This window comes from Neolamprologus brichardi, chromosome 7, assembly GCF_056152115.1.
Source record: "Neolamprologus brichardi isolate AB-2024 chromosome 7, ASM5615211v1, whole genome shotgun sequence".
In the NCBI taxonomy this organism is placed as follows: domain Eukaryota; kingdom Metazoa; phylum Chordata; class Actinopteri; order Cichliformes; family Cichlidae; genus Neolamprologus; species Neolamprologus brichardi.
The window spans coordinates 62526925-62553759 of record NC_142110.1 but is presented as its reverse complement, the minus strand read 5'-3'; the positions used below and the strand labels follow the sequence as shown (position 1 = coordinate 62553759).

Here is a 26835-nt window from a genome sequence, read left to right as displayed (position 1 = left end):
AGCAACGTAGTTGCTGCATGATGGCATTTTAACAACATGACATATGTGCTCAATATTCAGGCAATTTTGCTTTTATGTAGGAATACAACCACAATATACCGAGGTGGCAACCAGCTGAGTCAAATCCCCCATTTCACAAAGCAGATGAGTTGGACTCGTTAGCGCAGACTGACTCGGGTTGATTGCACCATGTTGGCAATTATTTGCAAACCATTGGCAGTCTGTCTGAGTCAGTCAAGGATTATCTCGAGACAGGTTACCACCCATCAGGTGACCTGTGCAGTCAACTTGAGCTTAAAGTGGTTGACTAGAGGTTGAGGGTGTTGCAAGGTGAATCTCTGGACAACAGTTGGTTGCTGCAACTACTTGCAAATGGACACAAAAATATTAATTAATTAAATCATCAGGCAACCACAGATTTTTATTTAGCTTCAAGAACGTTGATGTCTATTTTTACTTTAGTGGGATTGAGCCATACAGTGATGAATGATTTAGTTTGTCTTTATTAGTAGATATACTGATATCAGCTAAACAGGTAAAACAACTCCATTTCGTTATATTTCTTTCATTCTTTAATACTTTGTGTTTATTCTTTATATATTTTTTAAACTTTTTTTTATTTGTAAAAATAGCTAACTTTAACAATAGGCTAACGAGTGCCATTAGCTAATTTAACAGTTCTAGTTTTTTCCACAAAAAAGTGCAGCTCTCTGGTGGACAGGATAGGATTAGCTTTCGAATAGATGGGTATCACTGTCCTGACTTTTTGAAGACAGAATGACCACATTTAAACAGGATAACTTCAACTTAAGTTTTCTTGTTTAACATTTAATGCTAATGCTTGCTAACATTAACTAAAAATATTAGCTAGCATGGTTACCAGGGCACTAGCAGAATTTCTCTATGAACTTAAGTAATGGTGTTTGTCAAATAATTATATTTAAAAATGTTCCAAAGGGCACACTAGAGAGAATATGTTCAAGAAGTCTAGTTTGGTTACCTGAATTACCAGAGGGGAAGCTTCTTTTTTTTTTTAACCGCTGAAAGTTTCTGTTTGCTGCACACGTTCAAGAACAAGCTAAATTTTGACCTAACACCTCGCAGACTCGGAGAAGTTTATGTCTCAAAGTATACATGTTCACAACTTAAACTCTAACCTTTCTGGCTATTAGATATTTAGCATGGATTTGCTTTTCCATAACATTTTTCGAACTAAAACCATCCACCTCCTTCTGCTGAGAACAATTTGGCTCCCACTGTTGAGTTGGTTAATTATTCTCTTAGGCCTCATGATTACAGTTGACTAATTTCATATCTCACAGAATCAGTTGTAAAAGTCAAGTGTTGATTAATGCATGTTTAAAGTGCCCAGTTCAAAGAAAAAGCATTATGTAAAAGTCATTTAAATCTTAATACAGCAAAACTGTGTGATAGGTTTGTAGCTTAAACCTATTCGCTGGAACGTTGAAGACAATACAATTACACAGCAAAGCAAGACACGAAGTAGACAAAGTTCTTCATGTTACTCATGCATGAGGGAGACCTGCCTGGATGAGGGAGAGTCTGATGGAGGTCAAGTGGTGGAACGACACTTGGCTCCAGGCAGGTCTCCCTCATGCATGAGTAACATGAAGAACTTTGTCTACTTCGTGTCTTGCTTTGCTGTGTAAGTATATTGTCTTCAACGTTCCAGCGAATAGGTTTAAGCTACAAACCTATCATTAATTGGTCCTTCGAGCCGGAGGACCAAATAATGTTAAGAGATCCATCCATTCGCTTCCGCTTATCCTTTTCAGGGTCGCGGGGGGCGCTGGAGCCTATCCCAGCTGTCATAGGGCGAGAGGCGGGGTACACCCTGGACAGGTCGCCAGTCTGTCGCAGGGCCAACACACAGGGACAGACAACCATTCGCGCTCACATTCACACCTAAATGGCAATTTGGATTTTCCAATTAACCTATCCCCACAAGCTGCATGTCTTTGGACGGTGGGAGGAAACCGGAGTACCCGGAGAGAACCCACGCAAACACGGGGAGAACATGCAAACTCCACACAGAAAGACCCCAGCCTGATGTTGGAATTGAACTCAGGACCTTCTTGCTGTGCGGCAACAGTGCTAACCACCGTGCCCCTTTTAATTTTTTTTTACACCCATTCACTCTCACATTCACACACTGGTGGAGGCAAGCTACAGTTGTAGCCACAGCTGCCCTGGGGCAGACTGACAGAAGCGAGGCTGCCATATCGCGCCATCGGCCCTTCTGGCCAACACCAGTAGGCGGTAGGTGAAGTGTCTCGCCCAAGGACACAACGACCGAGACTGTCCGAGCCGGGGCTCGAACCGGCAACCTTCCGATTACAAGGCGAACTCCCAACTCTTGAGCCACGATCGCCCCACTAATGTTAAGAGATATATTCTAAAACACTTCTTTAGCAGAGAATCAGAGAGGAGAAACACACAGAATTTCTTGCTAGCAAGGGCAGCCCCAAGAGTGAATCTCAGAGACTGACCCTGAGGACTTGCCCTGGTCCTTTATTTATACACTTCAGTGAGCGTTTGTTCCATACATTGAAATGTGGAGATGTATGTGTGTGTGTGTGGTCAGAGTGTGACCCCATGAATGACTTCCCTAAAACTGCTGGTCTGGAAAGTCCAGCAGTTCACCTAAACAAAAAGCACTTAAACTATAACTACGTTAATCCTACCGTAAAACAATAAAACAAGGTATGAACTTTCCCATGCTCCTAGGATGTGGGGGTGAAAGCCAGAACACCCTGGAATGTTGCAGACTTCCTAGGATGAGACATCCTTTCAATAAACACAAATGGTTACATGCAGTATTCTACCATATACAAACTTATATCATTAAAAGATTATACTGACTACTAAGTACAATTTTCCATTGACACTGTGACCTACCATTTCAACAGCAAGGGAGGTGTATTAAATGCCACCTCTACTTCTATATCTCACAGGTTTGCAAGAAACTATCACTGAGAATGATGGGAAGCACTGAACAGTCCTGACTTCGACTGTATATTTGATTGTGTATTTGATTATTTCATTGGTCAGCCTACCCTCAGATTCCTTTGAAAAGGAACAGGAAACAGCTGCCGAACAGGCACTCGCCCACAGCGCTCTGTCACGTCTTCGCTTCCCAAACCTTTTCCCATCAGTGCTGTACTCCCTCTTGAAGGGACAACTTTATGTTCCCAGACAAAAAAATCCTTTCGCTCCTTTGAAGTGGGCGGTGAAATTTCTGTCTGGGACAGTTGTGGGAATGTGTTTTCATAATTGTAATGCAGAGTCAGCACTGTAAACCAACTCTGTGCTATGTGAAGAATTTCAACATGAATAAATAACCTCTAAATTCATTCTCAGACATTATTCATAATATATTAGTCAGTAGGATGTAAATGGAAACCTGTGGGAAATACACAACGTCTGAATGGGAAATGGCAATCTTCGGTCTCTAGACTGAAGAAGTCACTTGGATGAGTGACACATTGTTTCTCCCACTGAAAACGCTATGTCCAGATGAACAGAATCAAGTCTGTTTTAAAAGCATAATTTTATACTCAGTTAAATGTGAAACTAATGATTGAGACTGTAAACTGTTTCCTGAAGGTGTTAGAAAGAATGGACGTTTAAGTCAGTTTTATCAATTTGTCCATCTTTAATATACTGTTTATTTTATTTTTAAAGCATCCACCACTTCAGAGGTCTGTCAGCTGAACATCAGCCTCCTACAATGACCATAAAATTCTGCTACACTTGTTCCCAGGTCTCTTGGGGGTCTTGGTAACTGTTCAGCAGGGTAACTGAGACAGACAGACGTAGCTACATGAGTCAGACACAGCAGACACGGATTAAGGTGCATCTATGATATGGCATTCTGCAGGCTTTGAGCAGATCGACTGAGACAAATATACAAGTGCACCTTTAGGGTGGATGTGATCATTCAATTTTGAGCGTGTTTACCTGCTCTAAACACAGGAAATTGTCTGTCTGTGTTTGTGTGTCTGTGTGTATCACAAAAACACAGTTGTGTGTTTTGTTTAACCTCAGTATATATGACAGTCATCTGCTGTCAGAGTCAGATTTCAGTGGCGGTGTTGCACATCCTGGATCTACTCCCAGCACTTATAAAGTTATCCCGTAGACTGACTTCAGTTTCCTTGATCCTGCTATGCAACCAACCTTGAAACAACATTCCAACTCATCAGTGTAAGAAGATAAAAAACTTGGCACAATTTCATGCTTCGCCCTGATGCTTCTCCCTTTGTTGACGGACTGATTACCCTTTTCTTCTTAGTAAATATGTGGGGCATTTAACAGGCGGTTAGCTTGTTTTGCATCGACTTCTCACGATATGCCGCTTTAGAGCACAAACCACGTGACAAACTGAATGAACACAATGGTGTTGAAGATGATTCAGCTGTGTTTTTTAATGATGTTGTACACCGTGATCCCCAAATGAACCTGTGTATGAATTGTAAACATTCAGAGTCCTAACTGGTCTGTTTGGAAAGCAAACAGTGAAAATGGAGGCAAATCTATTGTATGACCTCTGGACCATGCACATCTGACCTGATTCACTCTTGCTTCAAGCCACTGATGGCACTAACAAAAGAAAGAAAGAGTTGAGTACTACTTGTCAACACGCTGGTATTTACTTACATCTAGATGCTTACAGAGATAGAAACTGGCTTCTATTGATGGAAATTCTATACTCATGATGTTTCTCATCCTCAGGCAAAGTGAAAATCTAGCAAGACAGGTCTATGACTATGTCTGTAAATTGCACAACATGTCCTCAATCCAGTGGGACCAACTCCACTTGTGTTATTTTCTCTCAGAGTACAAGACCATAAAACCAGTGCAACTGGTTTCTGTGCGTTCTGGAAAGTAAGTATGAGTTTTTACTACTGTGGTGCACTAGACTTTCTTGTTTTATGTAGTGTGTGCACACTGTGGGGATACATGGTTAATAAAAGTGCCCACTAAGGACAGGCCCAGGCCCAATTTCAAAAAATCTCAATTTCAAAGAAATTGAGATTAACATATCCTATTGCAAAGTAGCAACAACAAGACACTAAACAACAACACAGAGACTAAGAAGGCTAGAAAGAGGCGAAAACTAGAGCCTGACTGAGGTATTCATCACATATTTAACAGTAGTGGCAAATAAGTTAGGTCCAAAATGACCCAGTGTGAAAAAGTATACCCCCCCTTTTTACAGAACATAATGCGAAATAATATTTTAAAAAAGGAAAAGATCCTTGGAGTATTTTATAACTAGCTTCCTCACTCTCAGCACAATTAGCTGTGTTTGAAGTCCAAACTTTCAACACAAGCTGAAAAAGAGACTCAGCGTGGCTGCAGCTTGTTGCTATGTCAGCTTAATCACATGCCGGTCATGCGTTTTGGAGATGCGGCACACAGTGTGTTAATAACACTCACCATCATTCCACCTTCAAAGTGTTAATGCTACCTTATCTTAAACCTGTCTTAATAAACAACAATGTCATATGAAAAACTAGGGTGACACTAGGGGTGGCAAGAGATCATTTCAGGGTGTCACATGCCACCCCATGCCACCCCTCTAAATCCGCCCCTGGGTGGTGGAGACCTTCATCTAGAAGAAATGCTGTAAAACTTGTGAAAATACAGTTAAAAGAAAAAAATGCCCTCACTAACATCTTCTAGTGTCTCCTTAAACTGGTTGTGTTGCTTTCACGCAGAACAGTTACCCGGGGGTGGCCGTGTCCCATGATTTCTCTGTGATCTGGTCCCTGAAAGCCGCGGGTGCTGTGTGGGCTTCGGGGGTGCAGCGCAGCAGTAGCAGATTTCCGACGCTAGGGGGTGTAAAGAATAAAGGAGGGCTTTATGGAGGATTGGCTCTGACGTAAGAGACGTCGTAATTTCCACGATTCTTTTATTCGTTCAGAGAGTAGAGCAGAGAAAGCACGCCGCTCTGAGTCACACAACAGACACGCCGTGGACTCCTCGTGGCTGAGGCCGGCCTGAGCATCACAGCGACCGGCACATCAGACTGACGACAGAGGGGGCCGAGGGGGCGAGACGGGAAGCTTTGTGTGGCAGACAGAAGAGGAACCAGCTCAGCCAGCGATGTCAGGGCTGAAGAAGAGAAGCTCCAACTCGTCCGTGAACAGGGAGGAGGATAAGCAGGTCACTGAGAGGATGCTGTCCCCGGGTAGCGGCAGTGATAAGGGGGGCTTCGGTCAGGATGGAGCACCGGGAAGCGACCTCAGCAGCCCCGGCAACGTCACAGCAGGAGACGGAGCGGAGGAAGGGGTCGCCCTGAAGAGGACCATCACGCTGTTGAATGGCGTGGCCATCATCGTAGGCACCATCATCGGCTCGGGTATCTTCGTCACGCCGACAGGCGTAGTGAGAGAGGCTGGCTCTGTGGGTCTGTCCCTCATAGTGTGGGCGGTGTGCGGGGTTTTCTCCACAGTGGGCGCCCTCTGCTACGCGGAGCTGGGGACCACCATCACCAAGTCCGGCGGCGACTATGCCTACATTTTGGAAGTGTACGGCTCCCTGCCGGCATTCCTCAAACTCTGGATCGAGCTGCTTATCATCCGGCCGTCCTCCCAGTATATCGTCGCCTACGTCTTCGCCACCTACCTCCTGAAGCCGCTGTTCCCCGTGTGCTTGGTGCCGGAGACGGGGGCCAAGCTAGTGGCCTGCCTCTGCATCAGTGAGTATCGGAGCTCAGGCACCAGTCGAGATGATGCAACTTTAGTGTGTGTGTGTGTGTGTGTGTGTGTGTGAGTGAGTGTGTGTGTGTGCCTATGCAGGCGGTTGTGGTGGCACTTCCTGTATGTATATACTATAAAAACACTTGTGCCTCGTGGGCACCTCCTGAGATAATAATGAACGACTTTGCTCACACACACAATATATAAAGCCTCATCCTATGGAGCGCGTGCGATACCGTCAGCACTCGCACACGTGCGCGTGAAGCAGCTTCCGAGGCAGTAGTGAAAAAATGCGGCGATATTACATCAGCTGCCGGGATGATGTAGGTTGCTCACAGGTTATAGGTCTTAAAAATAACCCAATTGATTGCTTTGAAATAATTCCTGGTGTTTATCATAAATAATATTTTCTGTGACGTGAGAAGCAGCAAAGATTTCAAAATAAATGCCTTCATTTTAATTTCCTAAAACTTAGATATGATAACTTAATGTAAGTTGGTTTTATTAAATCAAATGCAAGCAAATATACACCGATAGATGATTTAACCCCAGTTTTAGTGGTGTGGTTTAAAAACAAGTAATTTATCATCAGTTTTCCGTGTCGCATGTCTACGTTAATAAACAGCCACACATTTATGATGGATGTGCAGAGAGTTTTTTATGTGCACTGGGCTGTTTTACACCTTATTTAGTCTTAAAGCAATTATTTCAGGATTATCACCTGTTTCATCACTTCATTCTTCTTTTCAAGACTTCATGGCTGCCTGAACATACGTTTAGAGGTGTGTGTGTGTGTGATGTAGGTGGTGGTGAGGTGGTCAGGGTCGCTGCACATTCCTAGCTCCTAAAGTCTATTTTAGTGCCAGGTTTTGTTTAATTTGAGTGCTGCTGGAATCTATATAATTCAGATCAGCGTGTCTCTGTTCCCTTCAGGTTTGTGAATATACGTGTACACGACATGCCCAAGTATTAGCCATTAGTGTGTGTTTGTGGGTCTGGATGCCAAAGTGTGTCTACCCCTGTACTGTACTTGGCCTCCTTCTCCTTTGTCCTGGTCTCTCAAATACAGAGTCTCATTGTGCCGTCTCGTCTTTCTATTGTGGCCCCGACCTGATTTAGGAGCTTTGAACAGGCCTGCTGCTTTAGTTAATCACTTCTAACAGGCTACTGCAGCAACTTTGCGTGTGTGTGTGTGCTTTTGGAGGATAGGGTAGGCACCAGCCGGTACATGGGCATTTAAAAGACAGATGGGTACAGGAGAAAAGACTTTATTCTCTTAAAAATGTGTCACCCCTGTAACTTCTTCCTCTGCTCGCGTCATGTTGACAGCAGAACGTACAATCACACACACTCACTGTTAGGTCCCACAAGTGGAGCAGAAGAAACACATTACAGGTTAAAGTTGTGCAATTTGACTGGTTACAAGATTGGTTTCCTGTACGCGTAACACACCTGTAAGCTTTATGTGTCAGTGGCCTCTTTTACTCTGTGGTCTTATTCTCTGCCTCCTTTTCTTTCGCAGTGTTGTTAACCTTTGTGAACTGCTACAGCGTGAAGGCGGCCACCAGAGTGCAGGACTTCTTCGCGGCAGCCAAGCTTCTAGCGCTCGGGCTCATCATAATCATCGGATTTGTCAAGATTGGACAAGGTACCTTGCACAAGCACACAGATACACAAATGCACACGTCACCTCTTTGCTCTTATGCCGGCTTGATTTGCCCAACCCCCACTTTGTTTCCCTCCATCCCTCCAGACACACCTTTAACAAGTTAAAATGTAAATGACCGACATGGCTGAAGACGGGCTGAGGTAGCCACAAATATGCTAATGACACGTGCTGATATTCTAATATACTCAGGCTTGATGAACCCACTCAGTCTGTTTTTCCTCCCTCTCCTTTTCACTGGCTGTTCATAAAACGCAGGAGGTTTGAACATCAGGTGGGTGTGGTTTCCGTGCTCGCCGTCTGAGATGCCCACATTAAGGATTTCTGCTCTCTGTGACACCATACTGATCCATTAGCTCTTGTAAAACATTGTCCATGTTTAATAAGAGGATAGACCATCGTGACAGTGTATCAGAAAGTAATTAAAAAGCATAAAAAGGTTCCTTTAAGAGCCTGACACACATTACAAAAGTTAAACAGTAAATAACCTCCATGGTAAAATATGTGGATTTTATGAACTGTGGATTTTAATGTTCCGTTTATATTGTTATTAGATTCCCTTAAATGATTTAGGCAGTGTAGAAAGTCTTTACAGTTTGAGTTGGCACGTGATTGCATCAGCAGTCGAGGAAGTTGACGGACCAGTTTGTGCGCCACGCGGCATAAAACAGGACGTTTCAGCTGTGTATTCCATTCACACAGTAGCTCGCCTGCTGGCACAATCAACCCTTACGTAAGCAGGTAATCTCAGTTTCAAGGGGGAAATCCTTAAATTAGATTACTTAACTTAATGGATCTGCGTCTCCTTCACTAAGAGATTTGAAGAAGTGTTGTCGTGTACCTTTTTCCTCAAAGTCAGTCTAAGATTAAAACCAGCAAACTGACTGTGACTGTGAGGATAATTGTGTTAAAAAGAAACATGATGGCCCAGACGTATAAAGCTTTCATGTCTTTCATCGCTTGGGACTCTTAAATTGTGTCTGGATCGCCTCTCTTTCAGTTGCTGTGTTCTCATCCCGAGTAAATCCTCACACACGTGATTTGTAGATACTTGATTTCATGGAGTGACTTCTGAATTTTATTACAACCAACAGGATCTGGTGAAGCGTTGTGTAAAGATAGGACAGATAAACCATATAATGGCTCTTATGTAGGACACATTTGGGAGTGTGCTCATTGACTGTTGCAAGTCTGAGTCACAAATAACGTCTGTTTGAACAACCACGAACATGTGCTCGGCTCACTATAAACCACTGAAAAGTGTGCTTTTAATCAGACAGGAATTGTGCTTAGGCGATCAAACTGCCCTCTAGAGGAAGGGTTTGGCACTCTCAGCCAAGACTGACTACCACGGTCTACATATCAAAGCTGACACAAGACCCCTCTGCTTCTTTTGTGAGGTTAAAGCTTCTACCAGGCGACTGGAGGCTTGTACCCAATCTGCTACCCGTGTTGGCTCCTAACTCTCATGGCTGGCTTTCTTCCTGCACGCAATGAAGCTGTCGTCCATCGTATTCCTCTGAGAGAGACGGAGGAAAATGGAAAACGGGGGTACATTAGATCATTAGCATTAGATCAGAGTAGCTCTCCTGGACAGAAATAGTAAGAAAGAAATGCAATAAACGGGAATACAGCAAGCACTGTGTATTGAATGAGGATGAGCTGGTACATCTGAGTATAAGAAGATTGACCACAGGGCTTATTTTGGCTCTAGACTCTGTACATAACCTGTGTATTTTCACTGTATGAAACACTGACGTCAGTGTAAACACACTAACACCTTATATTCCATCGATGTATTGACATTCAGCAGATTTTGTGGCAGTATTGGTTCACTTAAAACTGCAGCTGCACTGCAAAGTTGATGCAGTTGCACAAGTGTCCACATTCGAAATAACAACAACAAAAAAAGGAAATAAGCTAAAAAATTATGAAGGAAATGCATCAAAACACAACACCGAAAGCAGACCGGGATTAGTCTGGCTTTACTTCAGCCTGTTTCTTTAGTGATAATGTGTATCTAAAACTACGTTAACAGCGCACTGCAGCACCAGCCAGTCTCTGCTGCTTCATATCAAATCCAAATCCACTGTTTATGTTCTGATCCCTTATTAGTTGCCGCTACTGCCAAATTGTTGGTGTAAAACTTCAGCTAACTGTTGCACACAGAAGTAAGTGAGCAAGGGTATCTTGTTATGGAGTAAGATTACTTAATCAGAACCAAACTGGAATAAATTCAACATGTTCAGCTGGAGCTGTGAGGTGCACTGGACCCACAGATGCACAGGCTTAGCGGGTAAAATGACAGGTCGGAGATCACCTGAGTGGTGGTCGATTAAACCCGAGCTGCGTCTGGTTCAGCATGTCTCCTTGTCAGACTTTTAAAGCCAATATTTTCGACTCATACACAGATGTTCTGTGCCGCACTCGTTAAATCTTTGTAAAGTTGAGGTGACTTCCCAGTTTGTTAGTTTAAGGTGCTCGACCAAAATCGTGCCGTATGGATCCAATATTGAATATCCAAAGGTAAAAAGGTTGCAGTGACTCACAACATTCGATAAAAGTTGACAAAATATCAATTTCTGCTGTTTTTGTTCATGTCAGCAAACCTGTGTCAGCCTTGTCTCAGTAACTGTGGGGAATTCATAGCAAACTGTGGAATCTGTAACATCAGCAGCTGCAGGGAGCCTCTGACCTTTGTGCTCTACTCTCACAATACCGTTAATTACATTAATACTTTTGGAAGTAATTCTTCCCCCAGTAGTGTGAGAAAACTTCATCAAAGTGTTCTCAAGTAAATAACAAGCATGAGCTGCTTTTACTCTGCGGCCTCATTCATCTTTCCTTCCTGATCCGTTCCCTGTAAGCTGAATGCTAAGTTCACTTATCTAGTGTCTGTTTCGGTTTGTAAATGAAACACGAGGACGGATTCTACCTATTTGTTATTCTAGTCCTTTTCTAAGTGTCATTTCTGGTTTGGTGTCTACTCTGAATCAATTTTAAGATCTTTAATCATCACTCTGCTTCTAATAACTGTTTGCCTGGGACGTCTCACATTACATAGATTTCTAGAAAGACTAGGCATGTGCCTGTGATTATATCAACAAACGAAAGCATAATCCCTCTTTCTGTTGTAGCTCTCCCTGGCTCGTGACTGGTTGAGTGCGCCTCGAAAGCACCTCATGCACTAATGGGTTCACTTTAGATTCAACAATTCCAAATATTTCTAGCTTTCTGAAGCATTTAGTGAGTGCATGGGAATTGTTAAAGCACGGCTCTGAAGCTTTGCACATGTTCATGAGGCCTGGAGTGTCAGATTAGAAGGCAGTGCAATCTGATTAGCTCCAATAAAGCCTCCGCCTTCTTAGTTTGACTGCCGCCCACACTGTTTGTAAGAGAAGCAAACAGAGAGAAGGTTGACCATCTATCTGTAAGAACAAGCTCTCCCTCCCATCGTCTTCAACACAGCCGCTCACACCCAAAGTTACACTCACAAACTGCTGGGTCACACTTCAGCACGGCTCTCCCTAGCCCAAGGTGTCCAAAAAGTAAAGGCGTGTTTGCTAGAAAGCCTGTTTACCATACCTGATTCACAGGTGGTTAACTCCCACCTATGTACAAATACTTCATCTCATTTCAAACAGTATAACTAATCCATGTGCTACCGCTAACTGTGAGTCTGAACCACATCAGACTCACAGTAACCCGCACTCTTTCGAGGATGCCAATGTTCACATTTTGGACAGAGAGGACAGATGGTTTGAAAGAGGAGTGAAAGAAGCCATCTATGTCCACTGAGCGACCATTTTTGAACAGAGGCGGTGGTTTACGACACCAACTCTGCCATCTATAATCCAGTTTTGAGATCCCTTCCCAGACGCCTTAACGCCCACTCACATCCTGGGCCATCTGACCTCAGGAATTCGCATGATAAGGTGGGGCCAGGTTTCACAATGAGCTCACCTGAAACTCTGGCTGATTGGGACCCACACCCAGTTTCACACCTTGGCTCAGGCGATTAGAGGATCATCAGGGGGTCCTTTTGTCCCTCTGTGGGGGGATACTCCCACTAGGTTTATATCTGGGACTCTCCACCATTTGACCTTAGAACTGAAGAAGCTTCTCGGATGAGAGGTGAAACGTCTTCAAGTAACTTAAAGAAGTCCAGACGCTTTTCTTTGCAAGCTCCTTTGACCACATCAAGAAACATATTTTCTGATGTAAAACCAGCCTATTCACTGTATTGATGTGAAGAAACAAGAATAGTTGAGAAACTTTAAAGCTTACACCACAGCAGCTGCTAATAAAGGCACAAAAGCCTTTATTAGCAGAGAGCTGTTGAGAAAGCCAGGAAATGAAGGGAAAGAACGCAGGGGAATGACAAGTAGAAAGGCCTTGTATTTGGAATCAGACTCGGGGGTTACAGCTGACGACATCTGTGCCAATTTGATCTGCTCACCAACTACAATGCATTGGTACTGGGTCTCACTGAAATGTAGAGAACTCTTTGCGTGAGGAAGTGACTGTAAATGATTATAAGGTAAGCAGGTTAATATTTCTTACAATAAATAAGTGGATTAAAACCATTGTCATAGCTGCGTGCTAAAGACCTTGACCGATTTTTGCCATTTCATGATCTGTCAATATTTGTGGTTGTAAAGAGCGTGACTGAGAGAACTAATATGCACTTGAAATAAAGTGTGCTTATCAAAAAACTAAAGAGGTGTCTTTGAGTGCATTGTCAGAGTTGTGCTTTGTGCCCTGATTCTACACACAGAATGAACAAAAGGCAGGAATTTAGTTCATTCAGGTGTCGCTGGCAAGTTATTAGCTGCGTGTGTGTTCTCTGTCGTTCATGCATATTTGGTTTTTATTGTGTGTGTGTGTGTGTCACTTTCACTGTCTGGTGCCTGTATCATGAGACCAGCTGGTGGTGGGTCAGCGTGCCCAGACCGATATGGTGGAATGTGATGAGAGGTAGAAACAGAACTGTGAGGAAAGTCCCTCACTCTGACTTTAGGCAAAGATTTAAAGGTCTCACCATACGCATGCCTAAAAATAGGAGGTCTAAGTGTTATCAGTTCAAATAAAACGCATCATCTAGCTATGAAAAGAGGCTTATTTGGTTGCTTTTCTGTTGGATCATTCACACAAATGGCTTGCATGAATGATCCAACAGAAATGTGCCTTAATTTGGTTGCTTTTCTTAAAGATTAAGTTTCTGTGGTTTTTTTCCCGTTTAAATATCAAAGGTCAGTAAGTCCCGTAAAAATGTCATATCATATCAGAAAAGAAAAACAAAAGGAGCTGTGATGAGTCAGACTTCACTGTCATAGTTGGCGTTCCACAGATTTTTAAGCCTGATCAGAAGCTGTGAGTTTAACAGGAATTCTGTCGAGTTGAGACGCGGGTCAACATAAGGCCTGAGGTGGATGACATGACTTGTGCAATGTGTGGCTACTCACATGGTTTTAAAAAAAAAAAAATCTATTCTTCTTCATAGAAATGTCAAACCAGCATGAGCAAGCTGCTTTGTGACGTTTAACTGATGCTGGATTATGCAGCAGAATATTTAAAGGCAAACTCAGATGACAACTGTCTCAAATATTAAAAGCAATCCATCTTAAGGGGGACCCATCATGTAGATTATCAGTCCATACTTTTATTCTTGCAATAGATATTTTTGCATGATTCACTGTTCAAAATAATCAAACTTCTTCTTCAGACGGGCATTGGCACAACCTCTCACTTTAGCTGTTTTAAAAAAAACAATGTTTTAGGTTGTCGCCTAGGTCCAGTTTAAATGCATCAAAGCTACAGGAATATTAACAGCAGACAAGAAAGTGTGCACAGGTAATTGTTGCCATGTCCTGTAATATTGGCAGTGCTAACTTATTAAGCATAAAGAGCCGTTTAATGCTGTTTAACAAGTGAGCGCCCCCCCAAGCTGGCCGCTGGGGGGGCGCCATGGTCTCTTGACACTGTGGCTGCACATCTGTCTGCCTCATCATAGGTGGAGCAATGCATGAGGCTGTCCGTCGGACCAGGCTGCACAGTAATCGGGCGTTTCCCACGCTGCACATTGGCTCACGGCTAACCCTCCCAGTACCAACACTGCCGGGGGCTGTTGGTTTAGCAACCGTCGCCATGTCTGAGAATGAGAATGCATGTCGTGGAGAGCAGGAATTTGTACACAGATCCCCTACAACCAGCAGAAACCTGAAGGACTGGGAAAAGAGGCAGTGATCAGAATGTGATAAATCCCCATAAGGGCTCAGGATTTGAAGAGAAATACAAATGCTGTCTGCTGGAACAAGTTGCATTTATATCAGCGTTAGCATCTCATATGCCATTGGATGGAGGGCGCGATCCATAGAGCTATGATAATTAGAAATAACGCACATGTTAAAAAGTTGAACTATCCTTAACCACAGGCTTTCTCCTGCCCCTCTCCCTCGTCTTTTAACTCTGCCTCTTTTATAGGCTGCGTGAGCCTTATGTCGACCCGCATAGCCTCGCCGCTGTCTGGGTTACTTATTGACTGTCTCAGCCAGGTCTTAACTCCAGTAATTCTGCAGTCCTTCACTGATCTGCATAGTAGGGCGGATTTAAGCATGATATTAGACTTTTCCCCTTTCAAAGGCTCTTTGGCTTGTGGATTCACTGGTCAGTGTTTTATGTATTGTGCCAGAATGACTGGTCAACCTGCCCGTGGCCCAATAGCGCAGACGGTGAACTGGGGCTTTTTTTTTTTTTTTTTTTTTTTTTTTTTTTTAAATCCTAATCCTTTTGTCTTCTCCAGGTGATACAGTCGGACTTCTTCCAGAGAATTCCTTCAAGGGGTCCAAATATGAGTTTGGAAGTATTGGCCTGGCACTCTACAGTGGCCTGTTTGCTTACGGTGGCTGGTGAGTTAACACATCAGCCTAGCTGTGCAATTAGTTTGCTGTCCACTGTCTGCCTGTATCCAGTTTCCCTCAATTCAAATGTTAAACCTGGTGCTTGGAGACGGTGTGAAAATGGATCAAACGCTGGGGCATTTTGTCAGTAACATATCATCTGATAAGTCCAATGAATGGCTATTACAAATAACACTGAACATACTGTACATTACTAATGTTTCTTTTAAATAATAAATATCAGAAAAATAAAGGTTCAGTGCATCTTAATTGCTTTTTTTTTACTGTTCAACACCTATTTGTTGTCTCTTTTGTTTCCAGGAACTACTTGAATTTTGTTACAGAGGAGATGATTGAACCTTACAAGTAAGTTGATCACAATTGTGATTTTACCTTTAAAATTCACGTGGAGTAGTCAAAAGTCCGCAGTTGTAATCAGCCTGCCGTTGTTGTCCGTTTTCCTCAGAAACCTTCCTCGAGCCATCATCATCTCCCTGCCGATAGTGACAGCAGTGTATGTCCTAACAAACTTGGCCTATTTCACCACACTCTCCCCCGATCAGATGCTTAACTCAGAGGCTGTGGCTGTGGTGAGTGCTTTGAGCTGCAGTAATGTACAAAAGTCTTGAGCCATCCCTCATTTCTTTATATTTTGCTAGGAAAATGGGAAATTGGTTCGGTGATTTATTAAAAGATATAAGACAAAAACAGAGTTTGTACAGTTCTAACAAGCTTGAAAGTCTGTATTTGGTATGCTTTAAGTGCTTCCTATCTAACATTCACACACATTCTGTCAAGAGTTTTATTCTAAAGACACTTCTTCAGCTAAGAATCTAAAGGTAGAAACACACAGACGCTGCAGTTTTTACTTGCAAGGGCATGATCACAGAACGCTCACACCAGAGTGGGGGCCCTGTGATGTGCGCTCTGTCTCCTGCACCTGCCTTTATTTATATACAAAAGTAATACAACAGTGAATACGTCTATTCATTAACAGAGGAATGTTAGTATGTAGGGAGTGAAGATAAAGGTGGTTCAGGTGTATGTGTGTGTGTTATTCTGAAGGACGTTGCCCCTCTTCTTGAAGATAAGAGCATCCAGCTCTCCTCTTCCTGGCAGGAGTGAAATGATAACAGCTTGCTCAGCTATTATCGCTTATTAAGAATTTATAAAGCAAGTCTTGATTCCAACAACAGTCATAAAAGGGTCATCATGCAGTATTCTATAATGTGCAAACTTGTATATCACAAAAAGATTATACTGACTACTAAGTACAATTTTATATTGACACATTCATACTCCAATAGATGCTTCGGAGAGCAGCTTGGGGTCTTTCCGAAGGATATTTGACATGCAGACTGGAGTAGACTTAACCAGCAACCTTCTGATTAGTACACAACCTGCTCTAATCTACCTCCTGAGTTAAAGCCAATCCGAAACCACCCGTGGAGCGGAAGGGAAATTTTCTTGTAATTCCTCTAAGTGGTCTTAGGGAATAGTTCTCCAGGCTTCTTCAAGGACATTTGAAGCTCTTCTGTAGATGCTGACTGGCTTTTGTTCCGATCTTTATCAGGATGATTGCATACTACTTTAATAATGTTGAAGCCCAGCCTCTGGGGAGGCCAGTTCATGAGTGATAGTGTGTTTTTCAATCCAGGTGTGCTTACTGCATAGTGTTTGGGATCATTGCCCAACACTGCCTGCAATGTAACCCCAAACCCTGACAGAGTCTCCACCATGTTTTACAGCAGTATTTTAAAGCAGCCAATGTCCAAAAAAACCTTTAAGACACCTTCAGGAAGCCTGGAAAATTACTGCCCAGGACCATTTTATGTTTAGCTTCTAAGAAGTCGGTCTTGATTGTAATGGTCTTAAAGAAATTAGCAGTGGCTCAAGGCTTTTGCACAGCACTGTATATTTGGGTGGGGGGTATAACAGGTCCAAAGATGTGAATACTTGCTGCTGAATGCTGAATATATGTTGCTGATGTTGTTGCCTACAGGATTTTGGTAACTACCACCTGGGTCCCATGGCGTGGATCATCCCGGTGTTTGTAGGCCTGTCCTGCTTCGGATCAGTCAACGGCTCATTGTTCACATCATCCAGGTAACACTCTCACACCAACCATGTTAAAAAAACAACTCGTGCGCACACACACACACAATTAGCAAGTGTTAAGAGTCGAGATTAGAAACACCCGGAGCCTCTTCATCTTTGTTTTCACAGCGATTAATCACATATCTGTGTCTTTCTATCCATCTCAGGTTATTCTTTGTGGGTTCTCGGGAGGGTCACCTGCCCAGTCTGCTGTCAATGATCCACCCCACTCTGCTGACCCCACTCCCCTCACTTATATTCACTGTATGTTTTTGGTTTTTTAACTTTCTTTATTGGCACGCGAGAGAGCACATCTTCTGAAACCATAGCTAAAATAATAGCGTGCGTATCTTTTGAGTATTTTAATTTGTGGGATCTCACTTCACTTCACTGCATAATAGGTTATTATATGCAGTTACAGAATATTTTTAATTAATTTTGAATAAAAGGACAAAGGTGAACTTTTCTGGAAACAAAGACTTTTTGCTGCTCTCTTACACAGCTGAGAATCAAACCCATCCCAACATGCTAGCAACTTTTACACCTGCTCAGAACTGTTTTCAATGAGTTACTTTATTTAATTGCATGCAGAAAATCTCATACTTAGCATCAAAGATGGAGGCAGTGTCACCAGACTTAGAGAGGTAATGTTTTCCCTTCTCTCCGTCTGTCCAGTGTTTAATGACGCTGCTCTACGCCTTCTCCAACGACATCTTCTCCGTCATAAACTTCTTCAGCTTCTTCAACTGGCTCTGCATCGCCATGGCAATCGTAGGAATGATGTGGCTCCGCTATAAGAAGCCTGAGCTGGATCGACCAATAAAGGTGAGTCAGCCTCGAGAACTGTTTTTAAGAGGTTTTCAGCAAAAAATGTGGCTGGTGGTGGAGAGAACTAGCCTGTCAGGCAGGCCAAAACAATGGATCTTCTCTTGGTCATTGTCATCATTGACTCCCACTGAAGTTGGCTTTGGCAGCAGGAAATCTTCCTTCTTTGTGTAAAGCGACAGACAAAGATCCATTCAGTGCAGATGAACAGATACTCATCGCAGATTAAAAGACAGGAGGGGAGCTGGATGCTAGTCAGCTGGTGCTGAGGCTGGCTGCGTGCTTGTGTGTGTCCAGTGTACTCGTGTTACCCATGCTGTGGGGACCTGAATCTGTTTATACAGTCAGTGTGGGAAAAGCAAAAAAAGGTCTTTGAATGTTACATTTGAGGTTGAAAGCTTTCACAATTAGGGTCCAGATTTGGAAAGTTAGCTATGGTTTGGGTAGGTTTGCACAATCTCCGTGATGTCCTCTGAGGTGATGGAAACACAAACGTGTGTGTGTGAGTAAGAGGAAGAGTGCTACCGCTGCACTCTCCGCATCACAGAGGACCCTTGTTACAATTTGAGTGTGTGTTTGATGGTCAGAGGCGGAAAAGTGAAAGAGGCAAATGGATGTACTGGTCCAGTCCTGTGTGAAAGCGGGTGGCTGGGACAGGAGCGGCACTGTCCCTGCTGACCTCCATCTCTCTTTCACTCTCCCACTCTTTTCCTTTCTCCTTTCTTTGTCTGTCACATTCCTGCTGTTCAGCCAATGAGAGTAGCGGAGAATCACACAGTTAGATTTATTAATGAGTCCTTTTTGTAGGAGAGATACAACACTGTGCCCTAAGAACAGCTCGGTTATTGACAGTGTCCGCTCACATTGATGCTACGTGGCCAAATGCATCTGAACACATGTGCATCGCATATATGATTGTTGAGCACAGACGCTATCAAACATAACCCGGTAATAAGGATTACTACAGTGGCGCTGGGAGGTCAAATACAGTGTTGGTCAAGTTACTTGAAAAAAGTAATCAGTAACTAATTACTGATTACTTCCCCCAAAAAGTAATCCTGTTACTTTACTGATTACTTATTTTCAAAAGTAATTAATTACTTAGTTACTTAGTTACTTTTTAAAAACACGATTTACAACCTGAATAGGTGATAAAGCGATAGATCTTTCAGCCCAATTCTACTTTTTCTACATAATTCATCATACAAAATGTAATCAAATGGAAAAGTCTCTTTTTAAAACTTGTTTTATTAGTTTTAATCTTAACTTTATGCATCAAGCAAAAATTTAATTAAATGCAACATTCTCTGACTGGAAGAAATTAGTTTAACATTTAAACCTATTTTCTGCACATTCCAGCACATAAAATAAAATAATTTTTTGTGTTTACATTCACTCTTTCAAATAGATGCAAGTAAAACACAGCAGAAAATAAATAAAGTCAAAGACTAGCGGTCCTTTTGCTCTATTTTCACCTGTAAAGCAGGAGCGGGGTAGGCGGAGGCTTATCCTGGTGCAGGTGTGCCGCAGCGGTCAGTTGAAGCATCCGCGAGTTTCTCTGTGAGTTTCCCATTACGTCGTAGCTACTCGGTGCTTGCTTGGACATTTAGGGGGGTTTTTTTGCTGTAAAAATAAGTTTTCTTCCCACGCACAATGCTAATGGACGCTAATGTTTTTGTCACTTTTTGTGGAATCAAACTTAAAGTAAGGTCAGTACTTCCACGCTTTAAACGCTGCACGCTCATACTCTCTCCCGCACTCAATATATTATCCATTGTTGCTCTGCACACAGCTGTTGTCACGACCGTGGCACTTGCTTACGTCACTGTCATGAGACATTCTCGCAAAAAAAATCACGGTTTTAGTAACGCAGTAACGCAGCGTTCCTACGGAAAAGTAACGGTAATCTAATTACCGTTTTTGCAATAGTAATCCCTTACTTTACTCGTTACTTGAAAAAAGTAATCGGATTACAGTAAGGCGTTATCTCTGGTCAAATACACTGCAGCTTAAACTTAAGAAAGTATGAGCGAATGTAAAAATGCTGCAAAAGCTTTCAAAACACAACAGTTTAAATTTTTCTGGGAGACGCATTCACAGCTTATGTATTTGTGTTGTGAGGGAGCAAAAGATGCAGGTAATTTTAATTGGATAATCCATAAGATACTGTAGATGCATGTTTGCTATTACACTTCTGTTGTGTTTTGTGAGCTTTTTCTGTGTTTTTTCCATTTACTGGTGTTTTCTTAAGTTGCAGTGCATTTGGCCTCTCAGGGCCACCATAGATTATAAGGACAATCTGTGACAGATTTAGACTTTATTGAATCGTGCCACCTGCCACATCCTGGCATCCCATTTTATCACCTCAGCTAACCAGAGCTGTGAGGGTGGCGGTGATTCGATATTTTACTTGGCTGATGATTTTTACAACTGAAGGGTGCTAATGGAAGAGTCCATTAGTGGACACTAGTGGTTAAATTAGTTTATCTAGCATATATAATAGGGAGCATACTGTCTTATTGCATCTAGCTTGGCCAGGTTAGATATCACAAAGACTGTATATAAAAGATGGCCGTAGGTTCTGTGCATAGAGTATAAATGATGGATTTAGCCACCATGATGTCCCTCATTGGTTTAGGATTGGATTTTGAGCCTTTCTTGTTAGCATTTCCGCTGCCACCTTATGTGGATGAAATGGTGATGTGCTAATGTTGTAGCTGCCATAGGGGCAATGCAGACACACACATATTGGCTAAGTGGTGCCACGCCCGTAGTTCAGTTATCCAGGTGGATACGTTGTAAAACAGTTTACATCATAACTGTTTTTATTCTTTTTCCTGCTACAAATTTGGGTATTTTAGGAGCTTTTGACTCCTTTTGCGAGACTGCCTCAAGTGGCTCATGGAGGAACTGTAGTTTTGGTCACTTCGTGCTGACTCTAAAACATCGAGCCAATGCAGAGGTGGCTTACAGCGGCGTTATTTCTCAGCAAACACTCAGTTATGAGTTTTTGTGCTTCTCCCTGCAGGTGAACATTCTGCTACCAGTGAGCTTTGTGTTAGCCTGCCTCTTCCTTATCATCGTCTCCTTCTGGAAGACTCCAGTCGAGTGCGCCATTGGCTTTGGGATCATCGGCACCGGACTGCCCGTCTATTTTATTGGTGTGTGGTGGCAGACTAAACCCAAGTGGCTGCGAAATGGAATCCGTAAGTAAAACAAACTCCTCCCCCTTGTCTATGAATATATTACTTGGAGCATTTTATTCCACCTGTTTTTGTGTGCGCTTTTAATTTGTGCATTAACCTCCTAAGACCCAAACTCTTCCACGGCATGCATTTTTAATTTCTCTTTGATATTTGGGCATATTGGGGCCGATGAATGTAAAAACAAAGAATTTCCAGATTTTGTTTTTTTACCTTATTTTTGTTTTTAAGACAAATAAGAGCCACATATGAGGATATTTGTTTAAAATTTTGATAGAACAGTAGCAGTATAATGTCCTTGTAAGTGGATATCAGGCCCTTGTAGAGCAAAATGGAGTATTTTGGTCTGAATAACCCAAAATGTGATGTCCACTTATGCGGACGCCAGGTCCTAGGAAGTTAATATAAGCTCAGTTGATTTTTACTGCGAAAATTCAGAGTTATCTCAAGTTCTGCGTAAAAGTTTCAATGCTAGGTTCAATAAAAACATGACAAGTTTTTCTTCTTGAAGCTTTTTAAAATTGCCCTCCGTTCTGCTGCTGATCAATATTTTAGGTTTATACCTATGGTGTGTTGATCCGTATTTCTCTCTTCAGCTGCTGCATTTTGTCCTTGTCAGTTTCCAGCTAAATAATAACATTTAACAATCAAATGTAAAATTTGGTAGGATTTCAGATTTATCATCTCAAGGCTTTACGTTGGGTAAAGAAAGATATGGTGTTGGTCCACACTGATAGGCTTTCATATTTCAGCTCCATTCGTTTGAACGTTTGCTTTGCTCTTGATTTGTATCCAAGCTTTTTTTTTTTTTTTTCTTTCATCACTGAGTTAAATGTTTAACTCCAGGTGACCTCAGCTGTTCTGGCCCCTGAAACCCATTTCAGGGTTCAGGGTTAGACTCGGTTTGCTAAATCTGAAGGAGGTCCCTGTTAAAGGTTTTTATTAGTGGTGATCTCATGTTTTCCACACTCATAGCTCTCCTGAGTGGAAATAAGAACGCCGCTGTGGCCTTTAAGGACAGATAAATGGGACTTGGGATGCAGTCGTTGTATTTGAGCTCTGTTTGGGTGGAAACTTAGGCGAAGTGATGATTAACTGTCTCCGATGTTTGTTTTTCAGACTCGACCACAGCTCTGTGTCAGAAGTTCATGGAAGTTGTGCCTCAGCAGTCCTAAAAACCAAGTCGCCCTTTTACTTCAGCCAAAAGGCCAAGACGATTGGGCTAAGATATCATAACTGATGATGTTTGAACGCCGTTAATGCTTTACACACACACACACACACACACACACACACACACACTCTTTCTCTCTCACGTGCACACACACCTCATATGAACTTGATGAAGACATCTGAAGTTAAACAGCCATCGTCATTCTTTTGGGGTTATTTGACCCTTTTAGTGTCAATAATTTGTAGTTTCTTTTCATCTTTTCTTTTTATAAAACAAGAACTGTTGTTTTTTTTTTTGTTGTTGTTTTTTTTACATTTTCACTAATTGTTCTGTGAATACGTCTAATCTGCTGTCACCAGAAACCTGTTGTATTTAGCGGTGCCTTTACGTTGCAGATGAAGGTGAGCGTAGGTGGGCGATGATGCAGAACCAGCTGCCAAAATAAACAAAAAACAAACAAACAAACACACAACAACTTTTCCCTATCACTACATCACTACACACTCTGTTTTGCTCCTGCAGTCTTTACAATTTCAGTGTTGTGTTGTTGTCTGTGCTGCTGTGCTTTTGACAGTAAGCATCTGTCTGCCTCTCACTGTTGGTTATTTGACCTGGCATGTTGTGCGTCTGTGCACAAAGCTGAACAGAGGCTGTGCTTTTTTTCCTTTTTTGAAATATTTAAAGACGATCAGATTGCTGACGTCCTCTCACATGTAGGCCTGCTGCTGTGGTTTTATATCGGGTCCACGGGCAATAAATTAAACCTAATGTATGTTTCGTTTGTCTGGCTAACCAAAGCCCGACTTAAATTTCTCTCTGAGTATAAAACATGTGCAGTCTACTGATTCCTCATAGGACTTCTGTGTCTGAAGTGTCTTTTAAATCCTCATGTGGTTAAGCTTGACAGAAGTGCCCGTGGGAAATAGTATTTTCTGAAAAGTGGGTCAAAATGTGCAACCTTTCTGCTGTTCTTTTTGTGTTTTTATTGTTTTTAGGGCGGGGCTGGGGTTGTCACTGATGTCAGTGATCAATATGTTGGATTACTGAGCCTGGCTCCCAGAGTGCCGCTTTTACTCCATCGCACTGAAAGTGTTTGAGGCAATGTTTCCAACTACATGCTGCAGTAAAGCCATGTAACACTCACAGCACGAGGTTAGAGTGGAAAGACAGAAACAATGCAGTTTTGTTTTGTTTGTTTTTTCTGTAGTGGATGTCATTGTGTGTGTGTGATTGCAGAACATAGTTGTTTTTCTGGGCACAGACATATGAAGCTTAAATGCTCCCCTCTAAATTATTCCATGCAAACTTTTTACTTTTTCCCTTTTTTTTCCAACAATCCTGTTCCGTTTTTGTATTTTTGTATTTTGGGAAGTTAAAGTGAAGTGACACAAGAGTTTCAGTCTACTTATCCTCAGACTGTCAGAGAGGAAGTTTGATGTTTTTATTTTTATAATGGGTTCGTTGAGAGATGGAGCACGGTTTCACATCACAATATAACTGCTAGTTTTTCATTTTTCATCCTCGTCTTTTGTTTGTATTCCACGCACAGTAAAAGTTAAAAACAGAAAACTAGAGCTGCATTATTAGTGTCCACCCCGCTCCTCCTGGAAAAAGGACCAAAAGTACAGGTTACCATGGCAGCGGTGGATCCAGGAGGAGTGATGTGTATGTTATAGCGTTAGAGCCTTCTAACACTCCAGCCGTCGCTCAGAGCTGATGGAGAAACTAACATAAATGCGACTGTAGGAACTTTATTTATTTGTAGCAAACTTTTGATGTGTATTATTAGTCGCTCTAATTTGTTTACAGGGCATTTTGTGAAAAGTGCTTGTCAAATAAATCTTGAGGTTTTTTTCCAGTCTTGTGTTCTGTTTTGTTTGGTTTTCATCGTTTGCTCCTCCCAGCTTTCTTTGCATTAATTTATTTGTAAGGAGTATAAAGTATAGATATTTGTGTTAAAATTTAGAGAGGGGGGGAAAACTATTTAAGTACAGATAACTAAAAATTAAACTTAAGTACAGTATTTGTAATTTGCTATTTCCCCCTCTGCTGACAGTTAAAAGCATTTCTTCCTTTATGGTTGTTTCTCTTCTGTTATGCTCTTCTCTTCTGCTAAATGCCAACATACCAAGGCCACACCTCTGCTCGTTCCGGCCAACTTTACAACCCAAATATAATATAACCCTGTTAAAATATAAAGATAAGATAACTCTTTATTGTCATTGTACAGTCATACGTAGTACAGTAGTACAATGAAATTGGAAAACTGTCCTACGTTGGCACTACATATAACACGATACGACACATCACAACACAACACAGTATATTTATAAATATAAATATTAGTATTGTTATTGTTTTAAACATTGTTACCTCTCTTCCCCCCCCCCCCCCCCCCCCAAAAAAAAAAAAAAAAAAGTCCAGGGAGGTAGCCAGGTCAGCTATTTGCATTGATTAGGGCTGTTGCCCTGTTGTAAAAGCTGTCCTTGAGTCTGTTTGTCCGGGACCACAGCAGCCTGAACCTCCTGCCAGACAGCAGCAGCTTAAACACCCGGTGTCCTGGGTGTGTGCAGTCCCGTAGGATGCTGCGTGCCCTCTTATGACAGTGAGTGCTGTACAGGTCCTTCAAGGAGGGAAGAGGATGTCCAATGATTTTTTTTTTTTTTGCCATATTGATGACCCTCTGGAGTGCCTTTCTGTGCGCTGTGGTGCAGCTGGAGAACCACACACCGATGCAATATGTCAGCACACTTTCAATGGAGCAGTGGTAGAAGACGGTCAGCAGCTCCTTCTTCAGGTCCATTTTTCTGAGGATTCTCAGAAAGTGGAGACGCTGTTGGGCCTTCTTTAAAACCGCAGAGATCTTAGAGCTCCATTGGAGGTCTGTGTCTATGTGCACACCCAGAAACTTGAAACTGGAGACCTTTTCCACGCACTCCCCGTTGATGCTGACAAGCTGCAGCTCAGACTTCCTCCTTCTGAAGTCAACTACCAGTTCTTTTGTCTCGGTGGTGGTGAGGTCCAGGTTGTTATCTACACACCAATCTGACAGCTCTGTACGCCGTCTCATCTCCCCCAGAGATGAGCCCCACCATGGTGGTATCATCTGCAAACTTGATGACTGTGTTGTCTGGGTGGGTAATAACACAGTCATGTGTTAACATGACAGTACACATACTGTAAAAAAAATTTAAAGGAAAGATACCTGAAAATTCTACCTAAGTACAGTCATGGACTATTTGTGCTTCATTACTTCCCATCCCTGCATTTAACCCTTAAATTTCCAGTTCACATGATCAAACACCTTGTTTTAGCACGTCCATGTGCAGCGGGCTTGCTGCATGATTTGTTGTTATTAAAATTACATTAGGTCCTTACTGTATTTTAATACAATAAATGTATTTCCCGAAACGTAGTAAAACATTAACTAGAGAAACGCTGACATAATCATAAAATCCCATTGCCAGCACCTGAGGGCTTCCATGCTGGACTTGTGCTGTCTGACGTTAGCAGGTGTAACACTGACAGCATCTGTATAAACTTTTAAAAAAGGCGAGCGTAACAAGAAAGTTACATTTTTTTATTTTCTTGAGGAAACAAGAGCAACTCCAGCCTGTTGATATTTCCATGGAAAAAAAACCCAAAGTGGTGGATGACTAGCATGGTGCAAACATGGTTAAAATGTAACCTTAGAAGATCTACATCTTTAAACCCTTCACTAATAATAGTAATGCTGTTTATTGATAAAGTTGTTTTTCTTAGACCAAATCACTGGTTCCTGGTCCCCTTATCCAGGTTGTACCTTTAAGCTTGCTTCCTTTGTTTAGCACTTGAATAGCCTCTCATTCAGCTCAGTAGGAGTAGATGGGCAGGAAGTAAGAGGCTGCCATGTTTGGTCTCCCTGCTGCTTGTTGGATATCTGCAAAGTGCCTCTTCAGGCTTCACTCCGCTTCTTTTCAAACTCTTGATTGGTCCATGTTCACGTGCTCCAGCATCCGTCAAAGATCTTCAAGAAGTCGGAAATTCCTTCACCCCACTTTTGGCCCCGTGTGCAGACTACAGCTGAATGGATGTTGGACGTTTAATTAGTTGAATTAATTACATTTACTTTGAAAGCTAGTCTGAAAGGCATGTTTTGAGCACGAGGGGTTAAAAAGCAACATTAACGACTGTGCTGCTGTTTTAAGTTTTTCTTTTCTATTTTTGTAAGAATTTGTGTTTTTTGTTTTTATTCAGGACAATA

General features: G+C 42.2%; 1 protein-coding gene across 1 annotated transcript; it reads left to right on the top strand.

Moving 5' to 3' along the window:
- The first annotated feature begins 5920 nt into the window (after positions 1-5920).
- slc7a5 (solute carrier family 7 member 5) lies at positions 5921-24450 on the top strand. Its single transcript, XM_087844060.1, has 10 exons — positions 5921-6727; positions 8251-8376; positions 15197-15302; positions 15615-15659; positions 15760-15883; positions 17296-17399; positions 17558-17654; positions 18066-18215; positions 21244-21421; positions 22538-24450. Exons 1-10 carry the CDS (start codon positions 6133-6135, stop codon positions 22591-22593), a joined length of 1581 nt encoding a protein of 526 aa, XP_087700186.1. The 5' UTR covers positions 5921-6132; the 3' UTR covers positions 22594-24450.
- The last annotated feature ends 2385 nt before the right edge of the window (positions 24451-26835 follow it).

Coding starts and splice junctions, on each gene's coding strand:
- slc7a5 (XM_087844060.1), top strand. CDS start 6,133: ATGTCAGGGCTGAAGAAGAGAAGCTCCAACTCGTCCGTGAACAGGGAG. Junction 15,303..15,614: donor CTGTTTGCTTACGGTGGCTG/GTGAGTTAACAC, acceptor TTTTGTTTCCAG/GAACTACTTGAATTTTGTTA. Junction 15,660..15,759: donor GAGATGATTGAACCTTACAA/GTAAGTTGATCA, acceptor CGTTTTCCTCAG/AAACCTTCCTCGAGCCATCA.